At 47.4% G+C, this 20,034-nt stretch overlaps 1 protein-coding gene across 7 annotated transcripts in view; it reads left to right on the forward strand.

Annotated features, from left to right (window-relative positions):
• The window catches only part of IGSF9B (immunoglobulin superfamily member 9B), a 1,213,970-nt gene that overhangs the window by 549,611 nt on the left and 644,325 nt on the right, over positions 1-20,034 (forward strand). For 5 of the 7 annotated variants that reach the window (XM_069614121.1, XM_069614116.1, XM_069614120.1 and 2 more), the window contains exon 12: positions 6,396-6,519. In XM_069614121.1, the coding sequence (XP_069470222.1) occupies positions 6,396-6,519 (124 nt within the window). The remainder of the gene's footprint in view (positions 1-6,395; positions 6,520-20,034) is intronic. The other 2 variants (XM_069614118.1, XM_069614119.1) reach the window with 1 other exon arrangement.

Consider the following 20,034-nt stretch of genomic DNA (forward strand, 5'->3'; position numbering starts at 1 on the left):
TGAAGTATTTGGGTTAAATGGATCTTCTTGTGGAGAGCCCTTGAAGAATGAATGCGTGGTGGATTGCTCTAGTGACTGCATATGGTCTGCTGTGTTTTGTTGGGTAGAGGTACCTGTGAGTGGCGCATCTGCTTGTGGACTTTTCTCTGACTGCATTAATGTCTGTTCGGGTGGAAGGTCATTGGGTGAAGCGATGGGGAAGGACCCTTCTGATGAAAGGTCTTCTGGGTCTTGGCTCCTCGTATTTCTTGGCGTTTCTTTAGCTAGAAGACCTTTTTCATTGAGTGTTCCTCTGGTAGGTGGATGGATGGAGGTCTGGTGAATAGTTCTTGGAGTATTGGAGTAGAACATGCTTTGTTGTGGACCTTCTTGTGGAAAGCCCTCTGATGGGTGGAAAGTTTTCACTAACAAGACCATTGTGAAGTAGCTTCATCCATGGTTGGATGAATGGCCTTTCTGATAGAATGTTATGCTACCGGACCTGTACCAGTCAAGCTTCGCCACCCTTGAAGGGCTCCTGCCAGCGTGGGGCCTTGGAGTGAGGCCTTCCCTAGTAGAAGGCCGCCTAGGCGTAAAAGAACAACCAATGAGCTGGTTGCTCTTCAGGTATAACGTCCTTCGATAGAGCCCTGTGTATTCCACTTTCAGGAGGTACTTCACTTTAGGCAACGATATCTAAATGAAGCTTCATTTTGCCTTATGATGAATTGCTCTTGATGTAAGCTCGGTCTTTGGTGCGAGACAGCTTCTTCTGGTGGGAGTCCATGTGATGGGTGAATCTGCTGGAACAAGGCATTCTATGGCGATCCCCCTTGTCGAAAAAAAGCAGTAGTGGGGCTCAGAGCGTTTGTCTTCCCCGGGAAAGGATTTATGGGGCATGTTTCACTTGAGAGTCATGGGAGTTTATTTATTGGTGTTGATTGAAGTTGCAGTGGCAGATGTTTCTGGATTTGCAAGGTGCATAGCGATTCTCCTCCAGAATGGCACTTCCCTTCTATAAAGGAGTGTGTGCGCTGCCAGTGGTGTTTGTGTCATGGCTGATTTCACAGCCTACTTTGTAAGTTACTGTTTGGGAGGTCTCTTTTCAGGTCTTGTCATGGTTTTCTCGATGTTGGCAACCTGTCAAGATTTTTTTTCCAACTGTCCATTGATGGTTGTTGCTGTGTCGAAGGTGTCCATTTTAGTTTGTCTTGCTATTGAAGTCTTCATGTTGAGGATATTCAGAGTTCAGTTCATGTCTGTGTGATCGGTGGGTTAGGATAGATCGGTTGCTCAATGGGGCCCTGTTGCTTAGAATGTGGTTGTGTGAGGGAAGCTCCTTTCACAGCCGTTTCTAAATATCCTCAGTGGTGATTTTTAAGCAGAACGCATATTTTTCAGTTTGAGGAAGGGGCCTGGAGTAGATGTGTATTTTAGAAAGTTCTTTGATTGTACGCAGTCTAAGGGTAGTGAGAGATGTCCCCTTTAGAAGGTTCTTTGGTGTCCAGCAGTCTAAAGATGGTGAGAGGAGGAGATGTGTCATTTAGAAGGTTCCTTGGTGTCCAGCAGTCTAAAGCTGGTGAGAGGAGGAGATCTGTCATTTAGAAGGTTCTTTGGGGGCCAGCAGTCTAAAGATGGTGACAGGAGGAGATATCTCTTATAGAAGGTTATCTGGTCGCCGCACTAAGAGAAGTGCAGGAGGACTTAATTGTATTTCCTGTGTTGTCTTTCACAGCAGGGGGCATTGCTGTGCTGCCGTTTCCCTATCGCTGGTTCTCCTGTTATGCTCCAATTTCACTCTTAGAAAGGAGGACCCCTTGACCCAGTGTTCTTTCCCCCACTGCGACGAGGAGCATCCCTCCTTTTCTCGTCTGTACTCCCTTCACCCCAAAACTCACTGCTTGTTTCGGTCTCTTAGCTCCCCACTTCGCCTTATCCCTCGCCTTGCCTTTCAGTGTCTCCCAATCTATGCCTTCTTCTCTCATACTCGGTGTCCCTTCTGTCCTCAAACCTTTGCCTCACCCTCCCATGCCGCTGAGGTGGCAAGATGAAGACCTGCTCTGGAAAAAGCAGCACTGGAAAGACCTGTACCAGCGGGAGATGTTGCTGATTGAAATGATTATGTCAGACAGAAAGATTAATCTATAAAACCATTCAAAACAAACATTTTAAATGTAAGACTCTGGTCGAATATTGAAATAAGCAAAACAGCCAATAAGTACATTCAGTTATTTGGTGAATGGAAATATGGCTATCTGTTGTTTTGGCATTGTGTACACGATATTAATACTTATCAATGACACAGCAAATAAGGGGAGCTTGTAGGAGCAACAGCAAGAGCAGGACTGCAGGCCATTCGGAAAAGTGGCTCCGTTATTTTTGCCTTTCTGGAGGCCCACAGCGATCAGAGAGTAAGAAAATACCTCATAGTTCCAATGGCATTGACAGAAGGCATGCACACCCCGTGTTTGCGGTTTGTTTCCAGCCACCTTTCTGCTCGAGCAGCCAGTGGTAGTTGGCCTTATCTGAAGCAGACCAACTGTGATGTCTGGGGGCCATCATTACCCTGGTGGAAGAAGAGCTTGTAATATAACAGTGCTCTGGAACTGCGCATGGGTGTCCCTAGCTCGTTTCAGGCTTTAAGGAAGCCATTTTAATGATTCCGTGGGGTAAGGTTCAGCAGACCGTACTATCCCTCACAGCCCATGGGTTCAGGGTTCTATCCAGTTTAGTTAAACCTCTGGATTCTATCTGCTCTGTTGTACTGAGTATACGTGAAATGATGGCCCGAGTAAATGTTGCGTGCAGGTTTGTCCACGATGAGCGTCAATGCTCCAGAGGTTTAGTTGACACAAGTTCTGCAAGATATTGTGAACAGCTGCTTATGTGGTTTTCAGATTTTAATGGATTGCCCAGATACCAGTAGCTTTCTAAAGCATGTATTTTGAACTATTTGCAGCTCCGCACCAGTTGAGACCCACAGATTGAAGCCCCATTAATTGCAATCTAGATGAATACTACTTTATAAGCTTTCAGCATGTAATCTACGGGTTGTCTTATGTTTTTTTTTTTTACAAACCTCAAGGTTGTAGCATTAGCCTGAGGTGTACATATTGCCGGCCTTGACATTGATGGTATCCATGATAGCTTATGCTAAAATCGTATTCTTAAATAATTGTACTATATGCCTTTCCGTAAAATGTACCCACCTGCGTGTAATCTTTGGTGTTGGATTTCCTCCCTAGATTCATCATGTTGCATTGTTTGCTGTTGTTTGATGGCCCACACGGCACCAATCAAGTTCTGCAAAGCAATCTCTGGCCTGGCCACCAAAAAAGCACCCTCTCTGTACAGGGCTATGTGGTTGCTTCTGTCTCCAAGTCTGGGAGACTGGTGCAAGCTGAACAAGTTGTTTGTTAGTACACGGAATGTGCTGGGAGGAGATGCCTCATTCAGGAGCTTCATTGATGCTCGTCAGTTTAAGGAAGGTGCTGACCGGAGATACCTCTTTTGGAAGGCTCTTAGATGGTCGTCCTTCTAAGGAAGGTGCTGGTGGGAGATGTCTCTCTTGGATGGTTCTTTGGTAGTTGTCAGTATAAGGATGGCCCCAAAAACCCGGGCAAAGACCTTGTGATAATATCAAGACTTTTCTATTGAAACACAAGCCTGATTCATCTACTTGTTGCGCACACTAGTGAGACAGGACAGCAGTGTTTCAAATTCCATCCTGTATCAATCGCTGACATGAATAAAATCTTATCTACAATGCATCCGCCGCCTGTCCAGAAAATGTGATTCCACCAAAACTGATATTTGACAACAAGGATGTTTTTGCCCCTTTTCTTGTTAGATTATTTAACTCATCCTTTCATCAAAAACTCGTACCAGAGGACATCAAGGTGGTCACAGTTGCCCAACTATGGAAAGAACCAGACATGGACCCCACTGAAGCCAGTAATTTGAAGCCAATCACCAACTGCAATTTTCTATTGAAAATCTGAGATAAAACTGCTACATTCCAACTTCAGTCATTCGTGGAATCCGTTTGGATTTTACACCCTTGGCAGTCAAGGTTAGACCCCGTCTCAGCACTGAGAAAGCTATGCTAGATCTTCAGACCTATATGCTGAGGATCATTGATAAGGGACAAATAGGCCTTCTGGGCCTATTAGATCTCTCAGCTGCTTTCGATTTTCTGGACCACGAACACCTGCTTCACACACTAAAAGATGTGGGTTCACGTGGTCAGGATTCTATTGACTGGGTGCATTCCTTCTTGACTCATCGGATGTCCTGAGTGTGCTGGGGTGAGGCAACGTCTTCTCAAACTCTGATCACCTGTGGTGTCCCACAGGGCGCCTGTATGTCTCCCATACTTTTCAATCTTTACCTCAGGCCCTTGTGTAGCACCCTTTAAGGCTTGGGTGTCTACTAATTGTACAGATGACACCCAATTGGTGATGGGACTATCGAGTGACTACCCTTTGGACTCAAAGCATCTAGGGTACATCTATGCTTCAATTGAGTCTTGGAGGAATAACAATAAAGCTAAATTGGGCCCCAAATTTTAATCTTTTCGCCTTGACGATTGTGATATCTCGGTTGTAGAAAGGGTTAAAACGCTTGGCACGTACCTGGATTCATCTCTTTGTGCAGACCGTCACGTAAACCAAGTGTCTAAAAACTGCTCCTACTTTCTCAACTGCTGATGAAGACCCGGCCATTCCTATCTGAGAAAAAATGTGGCTCTATTGCTCGGGCAATAATCTTGTCTAGACTTGATTATTGAAACTCACCTTTGATTGGAGCTAATAAGAAATGCCTGTATAAACTTCAAATTTCCCAGAACAACGCTTTTAGAATTGTCAAAAGCAAATCGAAGCGGGACCACATCTCTAAGAGCAGGTAAGAATGCCACTGGCTTCCCATCATGCTCGTATATCCTTCAAAGCGGTGATATTGGTACACAACTGTCTTTATGGCACCTCCCCTGCTCCTGCTTACCTACAATCCATGATTCATCCCTATGTCCTGATTAGATCTTTGCACTCCTCCGAGATGGGGTTAGTAAGATCTTTGTTTCAATGGGACCAATGGCCTAGGTAAATCGTTTCTAGTTGTGTCAGCTAAAATATGGAACTCCCTTCCTTCTAATCTGAGACTCGGCTGTCATCATAAGCTGAACACTTTCCTCTTTGAATAAATCCCTTCCTGCTCTTTAATCCTGCTGGAGCTCCTGGTGTCGCGTCTGCTTTGTGTCTGTCTCACTTGTGTCTATGTTGGTGCGCCCTGATGCCTGCGGGCTTAGGCACCTTATAAATAAATAAATAAGGATGGTGGCAGAAGGAAATGCCTCTCTTAGATGGTTGTTTGATGGTTGTTAGTCAAAGGAAGATGTCGGGAGTAGGTGTTGCTTTATATTAAATTCTCATGCCTATTAAAAAGGGGCTGGAAGTAGGTTTATCTTTCAGGGAGGTTCTTAATGTGTCGCTCTAAGGAAGTTCCTGGGAGAGGTATCTTGGAAGTTTCTTTGATGGTCGTCAGTCTAAGGAAGGTGTTGGGTGAGGTCTCCTTTTGAATGTTTTACATTTCTGTTTGTGATTTTTCACCATACCTTGGAACGATGATACTCTGGTGGTGAACCTGGTCCTCTCCCTTTATCTTATTTTTTCATGACTCCCTTTCCTTGTCTACCCCAGTAGTGTTTTTTTTCGTTGTTTTGACATTTGTTTCTATTTTGTTTTTTGCTAAATCCTCTGCTTCTTTCTCACTCTGCCGTTGTTTCCCATTATTTCTTCATGTTTCTAATTCTCCTTTTCTGTGTATCTTCCTAATTTCCTATCTCGATTTACACATGGCAGCCTTTTTGTTTGTCCCCTTGCTGTTGTTCTCTCTCGTCTTTTTTTCCTCCTATTATAACTGTGCTCTTTGCACCTTTCTTCTAATCTGTCTGTCCTGCTATATGTCTGTTTTCTGTATCTATTCCCAGACCCCTTACTCCATCATTATTAGTCCATCACACTCCCCTTCCATTCATTGTCTCTGTGTATGTAATTGTTGTAGTCTTTTTTCCCTCCCAATCTTCATTTCCTTTGCCCCATCTTACCATCTCCTTTGTCCCATATCATGTTCTGTTTATCCCTTTTGCTCTGTTGGTCACCTCCCCTTATTACTTTTACAATTTCTTTGCTTTTTTGTTTTTCTTTGTCTAATGATCTAAAAACCTGTTTCTCTTACTCTGAGTGTTTTACTCTCTCTTCCCCCTCAGTTTCTCTCCCTCATTCCCAAATTCTCTTCTTCCCTGTTTTCCATCATTTCCCTTCTATTATCCCACACCCTGCTCCCACTTTTCCGCTTCCCATTCTGTAGTTCCCACTCTTTGGCTTTTGGTTCAAAGGCTTTTCTTTTCTCTGTAGGTACGAGTCCTCATGCCCCATCCAACATCCGGGTCATAGTCTCCATGACGTCCGCCAATGTGTCCTGGGAGCCCGGCTATGATGGCGGATTTGAGCAGGCATTCTCAGTTTGGTACGGACCTCTGTGAGTCATCCCAGCATGCTTTGCTCTCTGCTTCCTTTCTTTTCTGCCTAACAAATGCTTTATGGGGGCGGCAGGGCCATTTTCTGGGGTGGAAGGATGGCCATGGGCGGCCTTGCAATGTACTTGGGGGGGGGGGGGCGGGGAGCTCAGGAACTCTTGTTTGGATGTATTATGCTTATCCCGTTAACACACAGCCGCTGCATGACCTAGCTTCCTGAAACTCTGTGCCGCCCACCCAGCCCCCCCGGCCAGCCCCATGATTCTAATCCTGCCACCATTGTAATGAGGGTCTATAATGCGCAGCAATGTGCATTGAAGAATCTCTTTAGTCTTTCTTTGAATCTCTGGTGCCTCTCTTGCACATTGCGGATAAAGGCTGGAGGAGTACAGGTTCGTAGTGTAGGAGCTATGCCCCCTTCTTACTACACTGGCATTGGCATTACAATTGGACAGTGGCTTTCTTTGCTTGGATTTGAGTTGGTTTCCAGCGTTGCCTGGGCTCTTGCGTTCTTGAGGACCCTCATCTTCTGTATGCTCAACTCGGTCGCTCTAGATCATTTTTAATTTTCTATATTTGGAAGTTGACCCTTTATGCTTTCTTTTTTTCCCATGTTTTCCCATTTGTTTGCGTCACTCTCTCCTATGTTTACATTGCTGTGCATTCTTTCCTGCTGTCATTTGCCCCCCATGATTTGTTGTGAGTGCAGTACTTCTGCTTGTTGACATGATGTTGTGGTGTTGAGGGTTCTGAGTCATATAATGTTTGAATTTTGCTAGTGATGGAATCTTGCACTGTAGCTTTGTGAATGACTGCATAGACTCCACACCATCCTGCTTTATATGACAATGGCATCCACATCACTCTTTGTACCTCAGCAAATGTACTGAATTTGGAGGCGGAATCTTCTGATTTGCTTGTGTGTAGTATCTTGTCCCAGTCACCTATTGAAATTGAGTTGTGCTTGGCAGCGTGATGGACATCATACACTACTTTCCGTATATGTTTGAGTATAAGTTGAGTGCTCAGTACTTTCTTTCATTTGCTTTTAAATCCAAACTGGCTTTACAGCATTTATGTGTGTCCAAGAGGGCTTGAGCGTTGTTTTCTTGGGAACCCCTTATTAGTTCATATGGTTTAATGCCTGCGGTAGAGGTTTTGGTTCCTCAGGGGTCTTCCGTGGCTTCCTGGACCACCTGTTGGAAATCTTTGTTGGCTGCACGGGGCGGTTGAAGTGTTTCTTCAATTAATCTACTAACACGCTCCACCTGACCATTTCTGCACGGATGGTAGATACCAGCTCTGCAATACTGTATTGTACGCTGTCTAAACTTGCATTGGGGAGTGCCTTCCCTCTGGAATATTTCTCTAAATTCTTCTATAGTGGTGGTCATCCTAGTAACTAAACAAAGAAATGTGTAGTCTGCAAGTACCACTGCATGCCGTTTGTGTGCAGAACATAGTCCATTGTATGCAACTTTCTACCACACATTGGCACAACATTCAACGCTGCTCATTGGGGTTGTCAGCTTACTCAATCTTCCTGGTCTACTTCAGGACATGTGGCGCATGTGGCAATGCAACCTTCAATGTCACAGTGCATAACCAGCCACCAAGATTGTTCATGCAGTCTTAAGGGTGCTAGCCATTGAGTATATGGCATAGACTAGATGACAATGTTATGTCATGACTAGTAGGCTTGAGTCTCCTATTTCAGAAGCTACTTTTCAGTAGTGTTTAGGACTTTGCTTGAAAGTAGTTTGGACAGCCAGGTCAGCCTTGCTTTGAGTATAACATGGCTTGCAACATGCGATTACAGGAGTGTGGCCAACCGCAAGCATTCTGCGACCCATCTGTCAGCATCATATGTAGTGTCTTGCACACTGGCAACCACAAACTCTTGCATGTTCCAGTCTGAATTGCAGGTGCCTAGTAAGGGTGACCGGGATAAACAGTTAGCCTCAAATGTAAATATTTGTAAATATTTGTCGTTTTTGTCGCTAGATGGGCCAAACCAGAAGTCCTATTTCTGGTGCCACTGGGTTAAAGTATGTGGATTAGAGGTTTCGCTCTAGGTGCCATTTTCTGCCCCAGATGGATGTTCCCAAGTACTCAGTAGGCCCAGGCCAACGCTTCACATTCTGGGAAATGAATAGTTCTTTTCAGAGCCCGACAAAGACCTGGAAGCCAAAAGCCACAGGGCATTGCGCTGACTCGCAGGCTATCAGAGATGGTTTTCCAGAGATGATGGTCGTACAATGTGGTGGAAAGGAGCACAGACACAGTGCATGAATGTCTGCGAGGTTTGGTGAGTCAAAAGCAGATTGGAATGCATCATCGCAAACCCTTTACTCAAAAGGATGCAAAAAACTATGCGTAGTTTTCGCTGAACCACATGAGTGAACTGACCTGATTTTTACTTAGTAAGTGAAGGTTCTTGGCACATTGCATGAACTAAGGACGTTTTCACGCTCACCCGCAAAATATTCAATATGAGAGTAAGAATAGGGCCTTGTCTCTGCGTAGAGTAATGTCACTCATGGACGACCAGAGAGGACTTCTGTGCATCTTTTGATCCATATATGTTCTAGAAGTAGATGACATTCCAAATGCATGTCAGGACATGTGCATTGAATCTTGGAAAGACCATGGTGGCTGAGTGTGACAAATCAACTTCCGGGTTCACCAGTGGTCCAGGGATGAATACTGGTTTCTAAACCATCAATCAGCCCCTCACTTTGGTAGACCAGAAGTGATCCAAGCAGATGGAAACACAAATAAGTTATAAACCTCCTTGTCCAATTTTTAGTAACGTGGACGGAACGGCAAGCTTATCTCTGCACAGTCGTGGATCGTTGGTTAGTTGCAACACAGCGAAAATACCATTATTACCCAATGATAAAAGGGACTGTCCAGTCAAGGTTGCATAAAGAGATCTACTTTATTATTATCATAACAGACAGTTCAAGCACACTACAAAACACAACCAACCCTGTAAAGGAGTTCTGAGGACAGACAGTTTCAAGAAGGAAAAGGGATGCACTCTAGATACTGACAGGAGGGTAGTAGGTATAGTAATTAATCACAATAGGGCAAGGATACTTGGTTTCAACACTAAGGGAGCAATGGGTTCTAAAATGACACTAGAGGCCTTCAGAGAAGGACCAGGGGGACAGAACCACAATGTACCTTGTGTTTGTAAAAGCTCTTGGTGCTCAACAGGGTCAAGTCATTTTTAGGGCACTTTGCAGCTCCTGCGACATAGTTCAAGACGGGCGACAGCTGCAGGTATCAGGTGGCAGGCAGTTTGTCTCAGTGCTGGTTGGCGGGTCTGAAGCACTGATCGAGGAGTCTTAGACGACATTAGCGACTGCGGCGTGACAACAGTCAGTGGTGCAGTCAGTTGCAGCTCTAGGGGCTCGACTGGCTCAAAAATGTTCTTTAAGGCGGACGCTGGTTGATACTTGTCGATGCACTCCTAGCTTCTTCACTGGGCTCACGTCGTCCTTTAAGGCGGACAGCCCAAAGCTGAGGAGAGTGTTGCAGATAACAGTCTTGTCCTTGGATTGGTTCAGAGACTCTCTGGCACTTCCCACCTAGGAAGCTTGCTTGCAGAGCCTAGCAGGGTACGCTGTGTGCTGGCTGGGTACCGGTTTTGTAGCTGCTGGAGGGTCCTCTGGATTCAGTATCTCCCTCTGTTCCCTGGGAGATGCTTATAGGAGGGATCTTGCTTCCCTCTTTGGAAATCCTTGCCTTCCTTCACTGGCAGTAGCTGCAAGGCAGACTGTGCCCTTCAGCCAGGGCCCAAATTAGTTCTTCTTGTTACTCCTTGCAAAGTCTTCAGATGATCTGCCAAAAGAGTGGCTCGGCCCTCTTTTAAAGCCAAATGGGCCCGAGTGGTTGGTGTAGGCTAAGCCTATCTTAATGAACCAATCCTGGGTCCCCACCAACAATCTCCTCTATGCATGAGGTCATAACCAGAGTGCTATGCAACAGAAAAGGTAATGGGGTGAAAACATGTAATACTAAGTCCCACCCATCTTCCTGTCTGTTGTGGATCAAAGGGTCTTTCTGGTTAATTGAGCTCTCTCTGGTTCCTGATTAAAGCGGCAGGTTTCCCTTGAAGCTGCGGTGAGAACCGACTTTCTGTCTCCGTCAAATCACATACTTCTACCTTCTGAATGGGGATTCCCTGCGGGATGACTACTGCAACATGCAGTTTCACAGATGACATTTCACTATTGTGAGACAGGCATGTTATCAAGAAAAACACAGACTCAATTGTTACAGTTTCAAAACCTGTATTTACTATAATGCTGGGGTTGGTGTAATACCTAACTGGCCCTAGCTCTAAAGGGATGGTTTCCTCAACTGATGTTTCTAAGGGGCGTCAATGTCTGAAAGTCCAAAATCCGTCTGTGCCTAAATCTATGCTTGCCCTTACTCTTTGATAAAAATGTGGTAGGAAGCATTTTTAAAGAAATATTGTGATTAAAAACGAAACGTATATCAAGGCTGGTGTTATGTGATCTTCTCATCAGATGTTGCTTGGTCAATATCATCAAAGTACAGCACATTCAAAAAGAGGTTGTTTGTTAACTCTTCTCAAAGTTCTTGCACTCTGTTCAAACAACTCCCATAGGCATTAGTTCCTGGGGATTCCCTCCCAAAGCTTCAATCCTTGCAAATTTCAGACAAAACAAAAATATAACACAGTTTCTCTCAGTCTTCTCAGGGTTCCCCTCCCCAAGCTTTATGCCTCCTTGTTTCACCAAATAAGTATCCACCTTTGTTAGGCCTCTTAGGGTTTCCTTCCCTAAGCTCAGGCCCCTTCTGTTCCAAACACAAGTTCTGTTTAACAACACAGTTCCTCTTAGGCCTCTCAGGGTTCCTTTCCCCAAACTTAGGCCCCTTCAGTTGCAAACACAAAATTCAACTTGTCAGAATGTGCCTTTTACTTATTTACAGTTCCTTTCACACACAACCTCCTCCTGGGGTAAAATCAGAGACTTTCGAAAACGCTAGGTTCTTTGCTCCTACTAGGTGCGACCACTCTGATCCTTGTCGCCTCTCTGCATTTCCTGTACTTGCTTTTATTTTATCCTTTCATCTTCAAGTGCTTCCTGCACCCCTTTGTTTACTTCCACTTTGCTGTGCACACTTGCACCTTCTTTGCCTTTTTCTTCTTTCACCTTGTCGTGCCGCTGGCACCTTCCTTTAATTCACTTTCTCTCCACTGTGTGTCTTGCACATTCACTTCTTTACATTTGTGCACAACTGCACCTGTCCTTTTGCTTATTGTGCCTCTTGCACACTTATTTCACTCCTCTGTGTTCACTTGCACCTTTAAGTTTTGGGTCACTCGCACCCTTCTGTTAGGGAGAATTCTCTGTTTAGGCTGAATTTCCTAACCTAGTGAGTCCCCCAGCAGCTTTGCTGGATTTTTGGGGTTTATTTTTTTCTCCTGCCAAGAGTGAGACTCTTTTACCCTCACTCTTGGACATGATTTGAGTGTGTTCCTTTGAATCTAGATGTGTTTAATGGGCTATGGGGTCTTTTACTCCATAGGGCTTCATGTGTTTTTGTGATATGTGTTACACAGCACCCTCAGTGCAGTGACAGTATAGACTCCATACCCTGGGACTGACTACTGTCTCCCAGGGCATGTAAAGTCACCATTGACTTTACTAGTCTTAAATTCTGAACAGAACCAGTACAAACCATCATATTGTGGACGTACTGGCTGGGGCAATTCAATTGCCCCGGGGTCTGTTAGTCGAGGGGGCATGTCTCCGTCCCCCCTGATCGAGTTTTGGCTGGTGGCAGTGGATACTACTTTTTATATTCAACCGCAAATATTTTCCTATGGGATTTCCCATTGTTTTAGGCTACTATCTTTATTTAATTATTTACGGTAGCCTCGAACATACCGCTGGTTTATTTAATTAATATTAATTCTCCGGTTGGTATTTTTTGCCAAAACTTGATTCTAAAATGGCGTTTGTGTTCTCTTCTGTGACTCCAACCCAAGTCGAGCCCTTTGTTCCACTTTTTGGAGGGCTTCTCCACAGAAGCCCTCCAAAGTGGTGCCACTGTGTCTGGGGTACTTAGGAGGGGTGGAGGGGAATTTAGGCACCCTGGACTGAGTTGCCTAGGCAACGCAAGTCGCACTCCGTCCTGATTGGCCCAAGTGGTGAGCCGGCCGGCTCACCACTTAGCATGTTTGAGTGACAGCTAGGCTGAGTGAATGGGGGTTTTCTGCATAAAAGCAGGGCTTTGGGGACTGGAACTTCGGAAGTCGCCACAGGACCTAAGAATCCGACTAGGGAGAAGCTGAGCCGACCTGCTACGACACCACCACCAGTGGAGCCCTGCTGGACTGCCTCACCACTTTTCCCAACGACAGAGGAGATCTCCCGCCGGAGAGTCTTCTTCCTTTGACTGGTGGGGATAACCAGTTCCACCGTCTTTTCGCTTTCCCGACATATCTCGTGGCCGCCTTGCCCGTGCCAAGCACCCCGGCAACCGGGATACCACGTTTTACCACGACCGCGAAACCAAGGTACCACCTTTTAACCGGAGAACTCCGTGGCTGGTTTCTGCCCTGGTAGCGCAACGACCTTCATCTTTCCTCCAAGTCGAGATCTTCTCTTCCCCTGGACGACGACGCAACTTGCACCCACTACTAGGAACAACTGCCACCGCTGGAGGATCCTTCCCACTTAAGGTACCGTGCCCCGCCTGGCTTCCCTTGCTACCGACTATACGGGGTAGATTTAGCCCCCGGCTTTCGAACCTGGGTTAGCCTGGGACACCTTGGCTAAACTTTTCTAAGCCTCTCTAAACGCTTTGCTGAACCCTCTGCAAGACTTTCTAAGCCTAGTGTAACTGTGTGATCTTGGGCGCATTTGTGCTCTGCTCTCTCTAAGAGTGGGCCCAGCCTTTGGACTTTGGCTCACCAGTGACTTTTTGCTATCTGCCTTGCTAACAGTGTTCTGGAACCGTAGAGTGGTGTACCTCTGCTTATTCTGTCTTTTTCCCTCCCTTTTCCACAAACTTATTAGAGTGCAATCTAGTTAAGCGCTCACCTCTGTATGAAAATAAGTGGTGTTTTACTGTGATTTTCTAATAGGGAAAAAGGGGTGTATATATCATAATAGTAACTGTGTTTAGAATATTTTACAATAAGAGTGCTGGAGTGTTTCAACTGTGTGTTTTTAAATAAATAATTATATACTTGATACCAAAGTTCTGGTCAGTGTTTGCTTGTATTATTGTATCTGAGTGCCTATTGAGTATACTTTGCATACTGCCTAACTCTTCTTGAAGGAAGTCTGACTGCTCAGCCACAGCTACCAGGTAAATCTGGGTGGTACAGACTACTACCAAGTGGGGTTACTGCCAACACCTGTAGTCTTAAATCTTTTGCAGTGGCCCCTAAGGGAACTGCACAGGTTTCTGCCTAACACCTTCTTATTCACTTTCAAGCCTTTTGCTTCCTTTCCACTCTCTTATCGCTTTCCATTCACTTTCTGTATTCTCTCTTGCTTTCCGTTTAATGGCGCTTACAGAATCTGTCTTTCGATGGGATTGTGTCCTCCGACGTATTCCACATCTATGACAGGTAATGCCCACAGCTGTGCTGCTTCGGAAAATTCTTCGGCGTAGGTGTCCTGCGTCGATGACGTTGATACGTTATCCCTTGAGGGCCTCCGTAGAGGGTCGTCGTCACCGGATGTTATATATTGGACGCACAGCGCCCGTAGCCTCAGTTCTGTTTTTTCCCCAAACGTGTTTGCTCGGAATCTCGGCGCGCTAGATTCTTCTACTTTGAAAGCAAATTCTTCTACTTCGAAAGAACGATGTCTTCATCTTCTTCTACCCCAAAGTCGGACTTTAAAAACTGTTGGGACTGCGGTTCGAAGATGTCCATCACGGACCAGCACAACGTCTGCCTCTGGTGCCTCGGCGAAAGCCACGCCACCGACAACTGCGATGAATGCCAGTCCCTGACATCGAAGGCCTTGCGGGAACGGAAGAAGAAATTAACGGTAGGTTGGGTGTCTAAGCCCCAGAAGTCGAAATCCGCTGGGTTTTCGACCGATGACTCGAGGGGCGACTCTCCGCGTCGGTGAAAGTCCAGGGGGTCTTGCAGTGGTTCCCGCCATTCCTATGCCTCTTCTAGGCATTCGCGGAAGCGCCATCATCAGTCGCCTTCCCCGTCCTCGTCGGAGGACTACCCAGAAGGCGGTTGACTTGTCCCACCAAGTCTTCGTCTCCAGCCGAATGAGAGGCATTCCACCAGCAGATGATGGCGATTTTTTTGAATCGCAAGGCACTGTTCCATCCGCGCCTTCGAGAGAAGCCGGCAAGGCACGGGCTAGGGCCACCACTCGCACGCCTTTGGGCTTGGGCGGTCGGCGTGATCATCGGGAGTTGTCGAGGTCCCGATCGGACAAGGTTGATCGCCATAGCCGTGCAAGATCCAGGTCCCGGTCCTCGATGCCATCGAGACCGTCGGAACCTGTGAAGCCTTTCAAGAAGGTGTCAACGTCATCTGCACCATGTCCGTCGAGGGACTCTCTCTCGAGGCTCCGGCTTTGAAGAAGTCGTCAACGCCATTGGCGCCGAGGCCGTCGAAGGACACCCTCGGGGCTCCAGCCTCGAAGCAGTTGTCAAAGTCATTGGCGCCGAGGTCGACGTCGACGCCGATTTTATCGGCGCCCTTGACGCCGTTTGTGAAGGATTTGCAGGAGGTGCCCCGGAGGGCTCTGGAAACTCTGAGGAAGGCTCTCAGTAAGTCTGTGAGGCCTGTTTTTGAGCCCTTCTCTGTTCCTCCACCCAGATTGGATTTATTCCAACCTTTGGATGATATTTCGGAGGTGGAAGAAGGGTCTCATGAGGAGATGGTTGTGCATCCTGATGTCCCTGATGACCTGTTGTCTGGTCACAGTCAGATGGAAGAACTCTGTCAGTCCTTGCATGACGTCAGTGGTCTTGATACCTCTCCAGAGGTGGCATTTGGCAGGCCTGAGCCTGGTACGGATGCCGAATCCTCATTTAGGTGCCTCATGTCGAGGGTGACTGAATATTTGGGGTGGTCTGCTCCACCTGTTGATTTTCTTCAGGATGATCTGACAGATATCCTGGACCAAGGTCCACCCACTGACCCGGTGTTGCCATTTCAAATGGCTTTGCAAAGAAGGGTGGCGGCGGCTTGGACTGCTCCGGAGAGTCTCCCGGCAGTGAATAAGTCGATTCCGAAAAAATACCGTCCAGCCAGTGGTGACCCCTGCTACTTGTCGACACACTCTACTCCGGAGAGTTTGGTGGTGCAGGCGGATGGGCTGCGGCCCCCGCAAAGCAGGCTGCGCACCCTACCTGATACAGACGATAAGCGCTTTGATGGTTGGGCGAAGAAGGTATTTTCATCTGGGGGTATGGCTTTGAAGGCAGCCAACTACGTTCGTGCCTTGGCAAGATTCACTCACACTCTGTGGAATTGTGCATCTTTGGCGGCTCAGCATATTCCCAAAAGGGAGGAACGGGATGGTTTTCTAGCCCTCATGCAAGACGAGAAGGATGCCATGTGTGAAGCCGTTCAGTTGGGTTTGGACACGGCAGACTGTGTCAGTCGGTCCATGGCTGCGAGCACCGTGATACGCAGATTTGCGTGGTTGCGGAAGTCGGGGTTTGCTCCTCATGTGCAATCCCGGCTTCTCAACATGCCCTTTGATGGTGTCCATCTGTTTGGCAGCAAGGCTGATGAGAGCTTTGAGAGGTTGCAGACCTCCAAAGCTGCAGTGAAGTCTTTGGGCGCTGCAGTACGTCAACCTCTGCCTTTTCATCCTAGGGGACAGCAATATAGGGGAGGTTCCTTTCGGTACTACTCTTCCTTTGGTAGATCGAGAGGAGCTGCCAGTCAAAGGGGCCACCGTAGGTGTACCAGAGGTGGAAAGCAAGGTACTCAAGGTGCCAAAGCTGCTGGGGCAGTTGCCTCTTTGCCCTCAGGCACTGCCGCAGCCGTGTCCGCTCAGTCATGACGCCAAGTCCCATGGTTCGCCGGTTGGGGGCAGACTTGCGCAGCATCTTGGAGAATGGCGCGCCGTTACTTCAGATGTGTTGGTTCTGGAGATCATAACCAACGGCTACTGTCTCCCCTTTCAGCAGAGGCCTCACGACAATCCACCGGGGAAGCTCTCTTTGAAGAGTCTGGATCCGCTCCTTGCGCAGGAAATCCTATCCCTGCTGGAGAAAGGCGCCATAGAACTAGTGCCTGTAGCGGAGAGGAACAAGGGATGGTATTCCCCTAATTTTTTGATCCCGAAAAAAGATGGGGGATTGAGACCCATCATGGACTTACGTTGGCTGAACAAGCTCTTCAGGAAGGACAAGTTCAAGATGGTAACTCTTTCTCAAGTCCTCCAGGCCCTTCAACTTCAGGATGGGTTGGTGTCTCTCGGCCTCAAGGATGCTTACTTTCATGTGCCGATTCATCCAAAGCACAGGAAGTACCTGAGGTTCGCGGTTGGCGACTCGCATTTTCAGTTTCGGGTCCTGCCGTTCGGATTGACTTCCGCCCTGAGGGTCTTCACCAAGCTGATGGTGGTGGTGGTGGCAGCGTATCTCAGGAAAGGGGGGATTCACGTCTACCCCTACCTGGACAATTGGTTGATCAGGACACGTTCCCCCGATCAAGCCCTGGATCATCTGTCCGTCACCTTCCACTCCCTTCACAGGCTGGGCTTCTCCCTCAATTTAAAGAAGTTCCATTTGGCACCTACCCAGCGGCTCCAATACATCGGAGCAGTGCTCGACACTTCCCTGGGATTGTGTTCGCCTCCCCAGGTGAGGGCTTATCACATTCTGCAGATGATGGACAAATTTCAACGTGCCCAGAGTCTCCTGGTGTTAGAGTTCTTGAGGTTGCTCGGCCTCATGGCATCCTGCATTTTCCTGGTGCCAGAGGCCAGGCTGCCGATGAGATCTCTGTAGTGAGCTCTCATGATGCAGTGGTCGCAGTTCTCAGACTGGATGTCGGATCCCGTTCAGATTCCACCCTCGGTTGCCCAGGATCTTTTGTGGTGGGCCGTCAAAGACAATCTGATGAAGGGTGCTCCATTTTAGCAACCATGGCCGGAGGTGACAATCGTGACGGATGCATCCCTCATGGGTTGGGGAGCTCATGGCAACGACTTGACAGCCAGCGGCGTTGGTCTCCGTCGGAGTCCAGACTCCACATCAATTTGTTAGAGCTGAGGGCCGTCAGGCTAGACCTGAAGGCTTTTCTGCCGTCTGTGCGGGGGAAGAATGTCCTGATTATGACAGACAATACAGTGGCCATGCACTACCTCAACAAAAAAGAGGGGGCAGGGTCACTCCCGATGCAGCTCTGGTTCTGTGCAATTCAGCAGGAAATTTTGGCAGTTCATCTGGCCGGAGACGAAAACGCGGCGGCAGATGCTCTGAGCAGGCAGAGCACGGTCTCTCACGAGTGGGAGCTAGCTCAGGAAGTTTCTTTGAAGATCATCGCCCTTTGGGGAACCCCACAAGTGGATCTCTTCACCACCAGTGTCAACCGGAAGGGCGAAAGATTCTGCTTGCGGGAATTTCCTCCAAGAGGAGCGTTAGGAGCGTTAGGGGTGCGTTCTAGTGGAGTGGGCCTTCCCACTGCTGTATGCGTTTCCTCCAGTCCCTGTCATTCCGCAGGTGTTGCGGAGGTTCGGTTCCCGGATGATCCTCATTGCTCCGGCATGGGCCAGGAGAGCGTGGTACTCGGACCTTCTCGACATGTCCATCTGCCCTCCACGCCATCTTCCCTACCGAGACGATCTGCTCTCACTGGAGGGGGGGCGCGTTCTCATTCCAGAGGTCAAGTCTCTCAGCCTTCATGCTTGGTATCTGAAAGGTTGAGGTATAAGGATTGGGACCTCCCCGAAGACGAAATGGAGGTGTTGCTTTCGGCCAGAAGGCCCGCAACGAAATCCCTGTACCGTTGCCGTTGGAGAAAGTTCTGCGACTGGTGCAGGGTACAGAATGTGGATCCTTTCCAATGTTCCATTCCTTTGGTCTTGTCTTTTTTGCTTTCTTTAGCTCACAAGGGCCTGCAAGTAGGTACCATTATGGGTTACCTGGCGGCGCTGTCCATATTTAAGCGCTCGTCTGAGGAATGTTCTTATTTTAAGATCCCTTTAATTTCTCAGTTTCTAAAAGAGCTATCTAATGTGTTTCCACCGTCACCTTTCCAGGTGCCGGAATGGGATTTGAATTTGGTTTTAAAGTTCCTAATGGGATCTCCATTTGAGCCCTTAAATTCTTGTCCATTGCGACTGTTGTCCTTTAAAACAGTATTTTTAGTTGCAGTTACTTCTGCACGCAGAGTGAGTGAATTGCAGGCACTTTCCGCCAAACCACCCTTCACTGTGTTCCATAAAGACAGGGTTGTCCTTAGGGTGCAGTCTTCTTTTCTTCCGAAGGTTGTGTCGGAATTCCATTTGAGCCAGAAGGTAATTCCTCTGGCATTTTATCCTCCTCCACATCCTGGTAAGGAAGAGGAGAGGCTCCATAGGTTGGATCCTAGGAGAGCTTTGAGTTTCTATCACTCACTGATGTCCCGGGTCAGAGTGGACGATCAGCTCTTTGTTGGTTATGCTGGAAGGCGTTTAGGTCAGGCTGTGTCCAAGCAGACCTTGTCCAGATGGATCATTTTGACGATCTCTTGAGTGTTGCCGTTTGGCGGGAAAGGACCCTCCAGTAGGCTTACGGGCTCACTCTACTAGGGGTATGGCTGCCTCCACTGCCCTACAGAGGGGTGTTCCGATTCGCAATATTTGCGAAGCAGCCACATGGGCCTCTGTCCATACTTTTGTGAGACATTATTCCTTGGACTCTATCCATGGGCAGGATTTGGCCTTTGGTAAGGCAGTCCTCTATTCAGCAGTTTGTCTGGGCATTCTAAATGTATGAAATTGTACATTCTTTTTCCCTCCTCCATACGTTGGTACTGCTTTGGGAGTCTGTCATAGATGTGGAATACGCCGGAGGACACTGTCCCCTCGAAGAACAATACTTACCTTATCTGGTAACGTTCTTTCGATGGGATGTTCCACCGACGTATTCCACATCGAAGCCTGCCCCTCTACAGAATTTCTTATGCGATTGCAGCTTACGTTTCTGCAAGGCTTTCTTCAGCACAGCTGTGGTCATTACCTGTCATAGATGTGGAATACGTCGGAGGAACATCCCATCGAAAGAACGTTACCAGATAAGGTAAGTAACTTGTTCTTCTCCCTTCCCGCTCCAGCGAGCTGCACACTCCTGAGTTTCTCCAGCATTGGGTCTTTCATAGATTCAGATACTTGAATGTTCCCCGTCGTCAGACTGGGAATCCTCAGTGATTTAAATAATATTAAAAATGTTTAAATATATCCATTATTTCCTTAGAAATATCAGTGTAAATAGCCCATTATGGTCTATGAGCCATCCACTTGTATAGTCCCTCCACCTCACTTTGGTCC

This window comes from Ambystoma mexicanum, chromosome 9 (genome assembly GCF_040938575.1).
Source record: "Ambystoma mexicanum isolate Mex_15411 chromosome 9, UKY_AmexF1_1, whole genome shotgun sequence".
In the NCBI taxonomy this organism is placed as follows: domain Eukaryota; kingdom Metazoa; phylum Chordata; class Amphibia; order Caudata; family Ambystomatidae; genus Ambystoma; species Ambystoma mexicanum.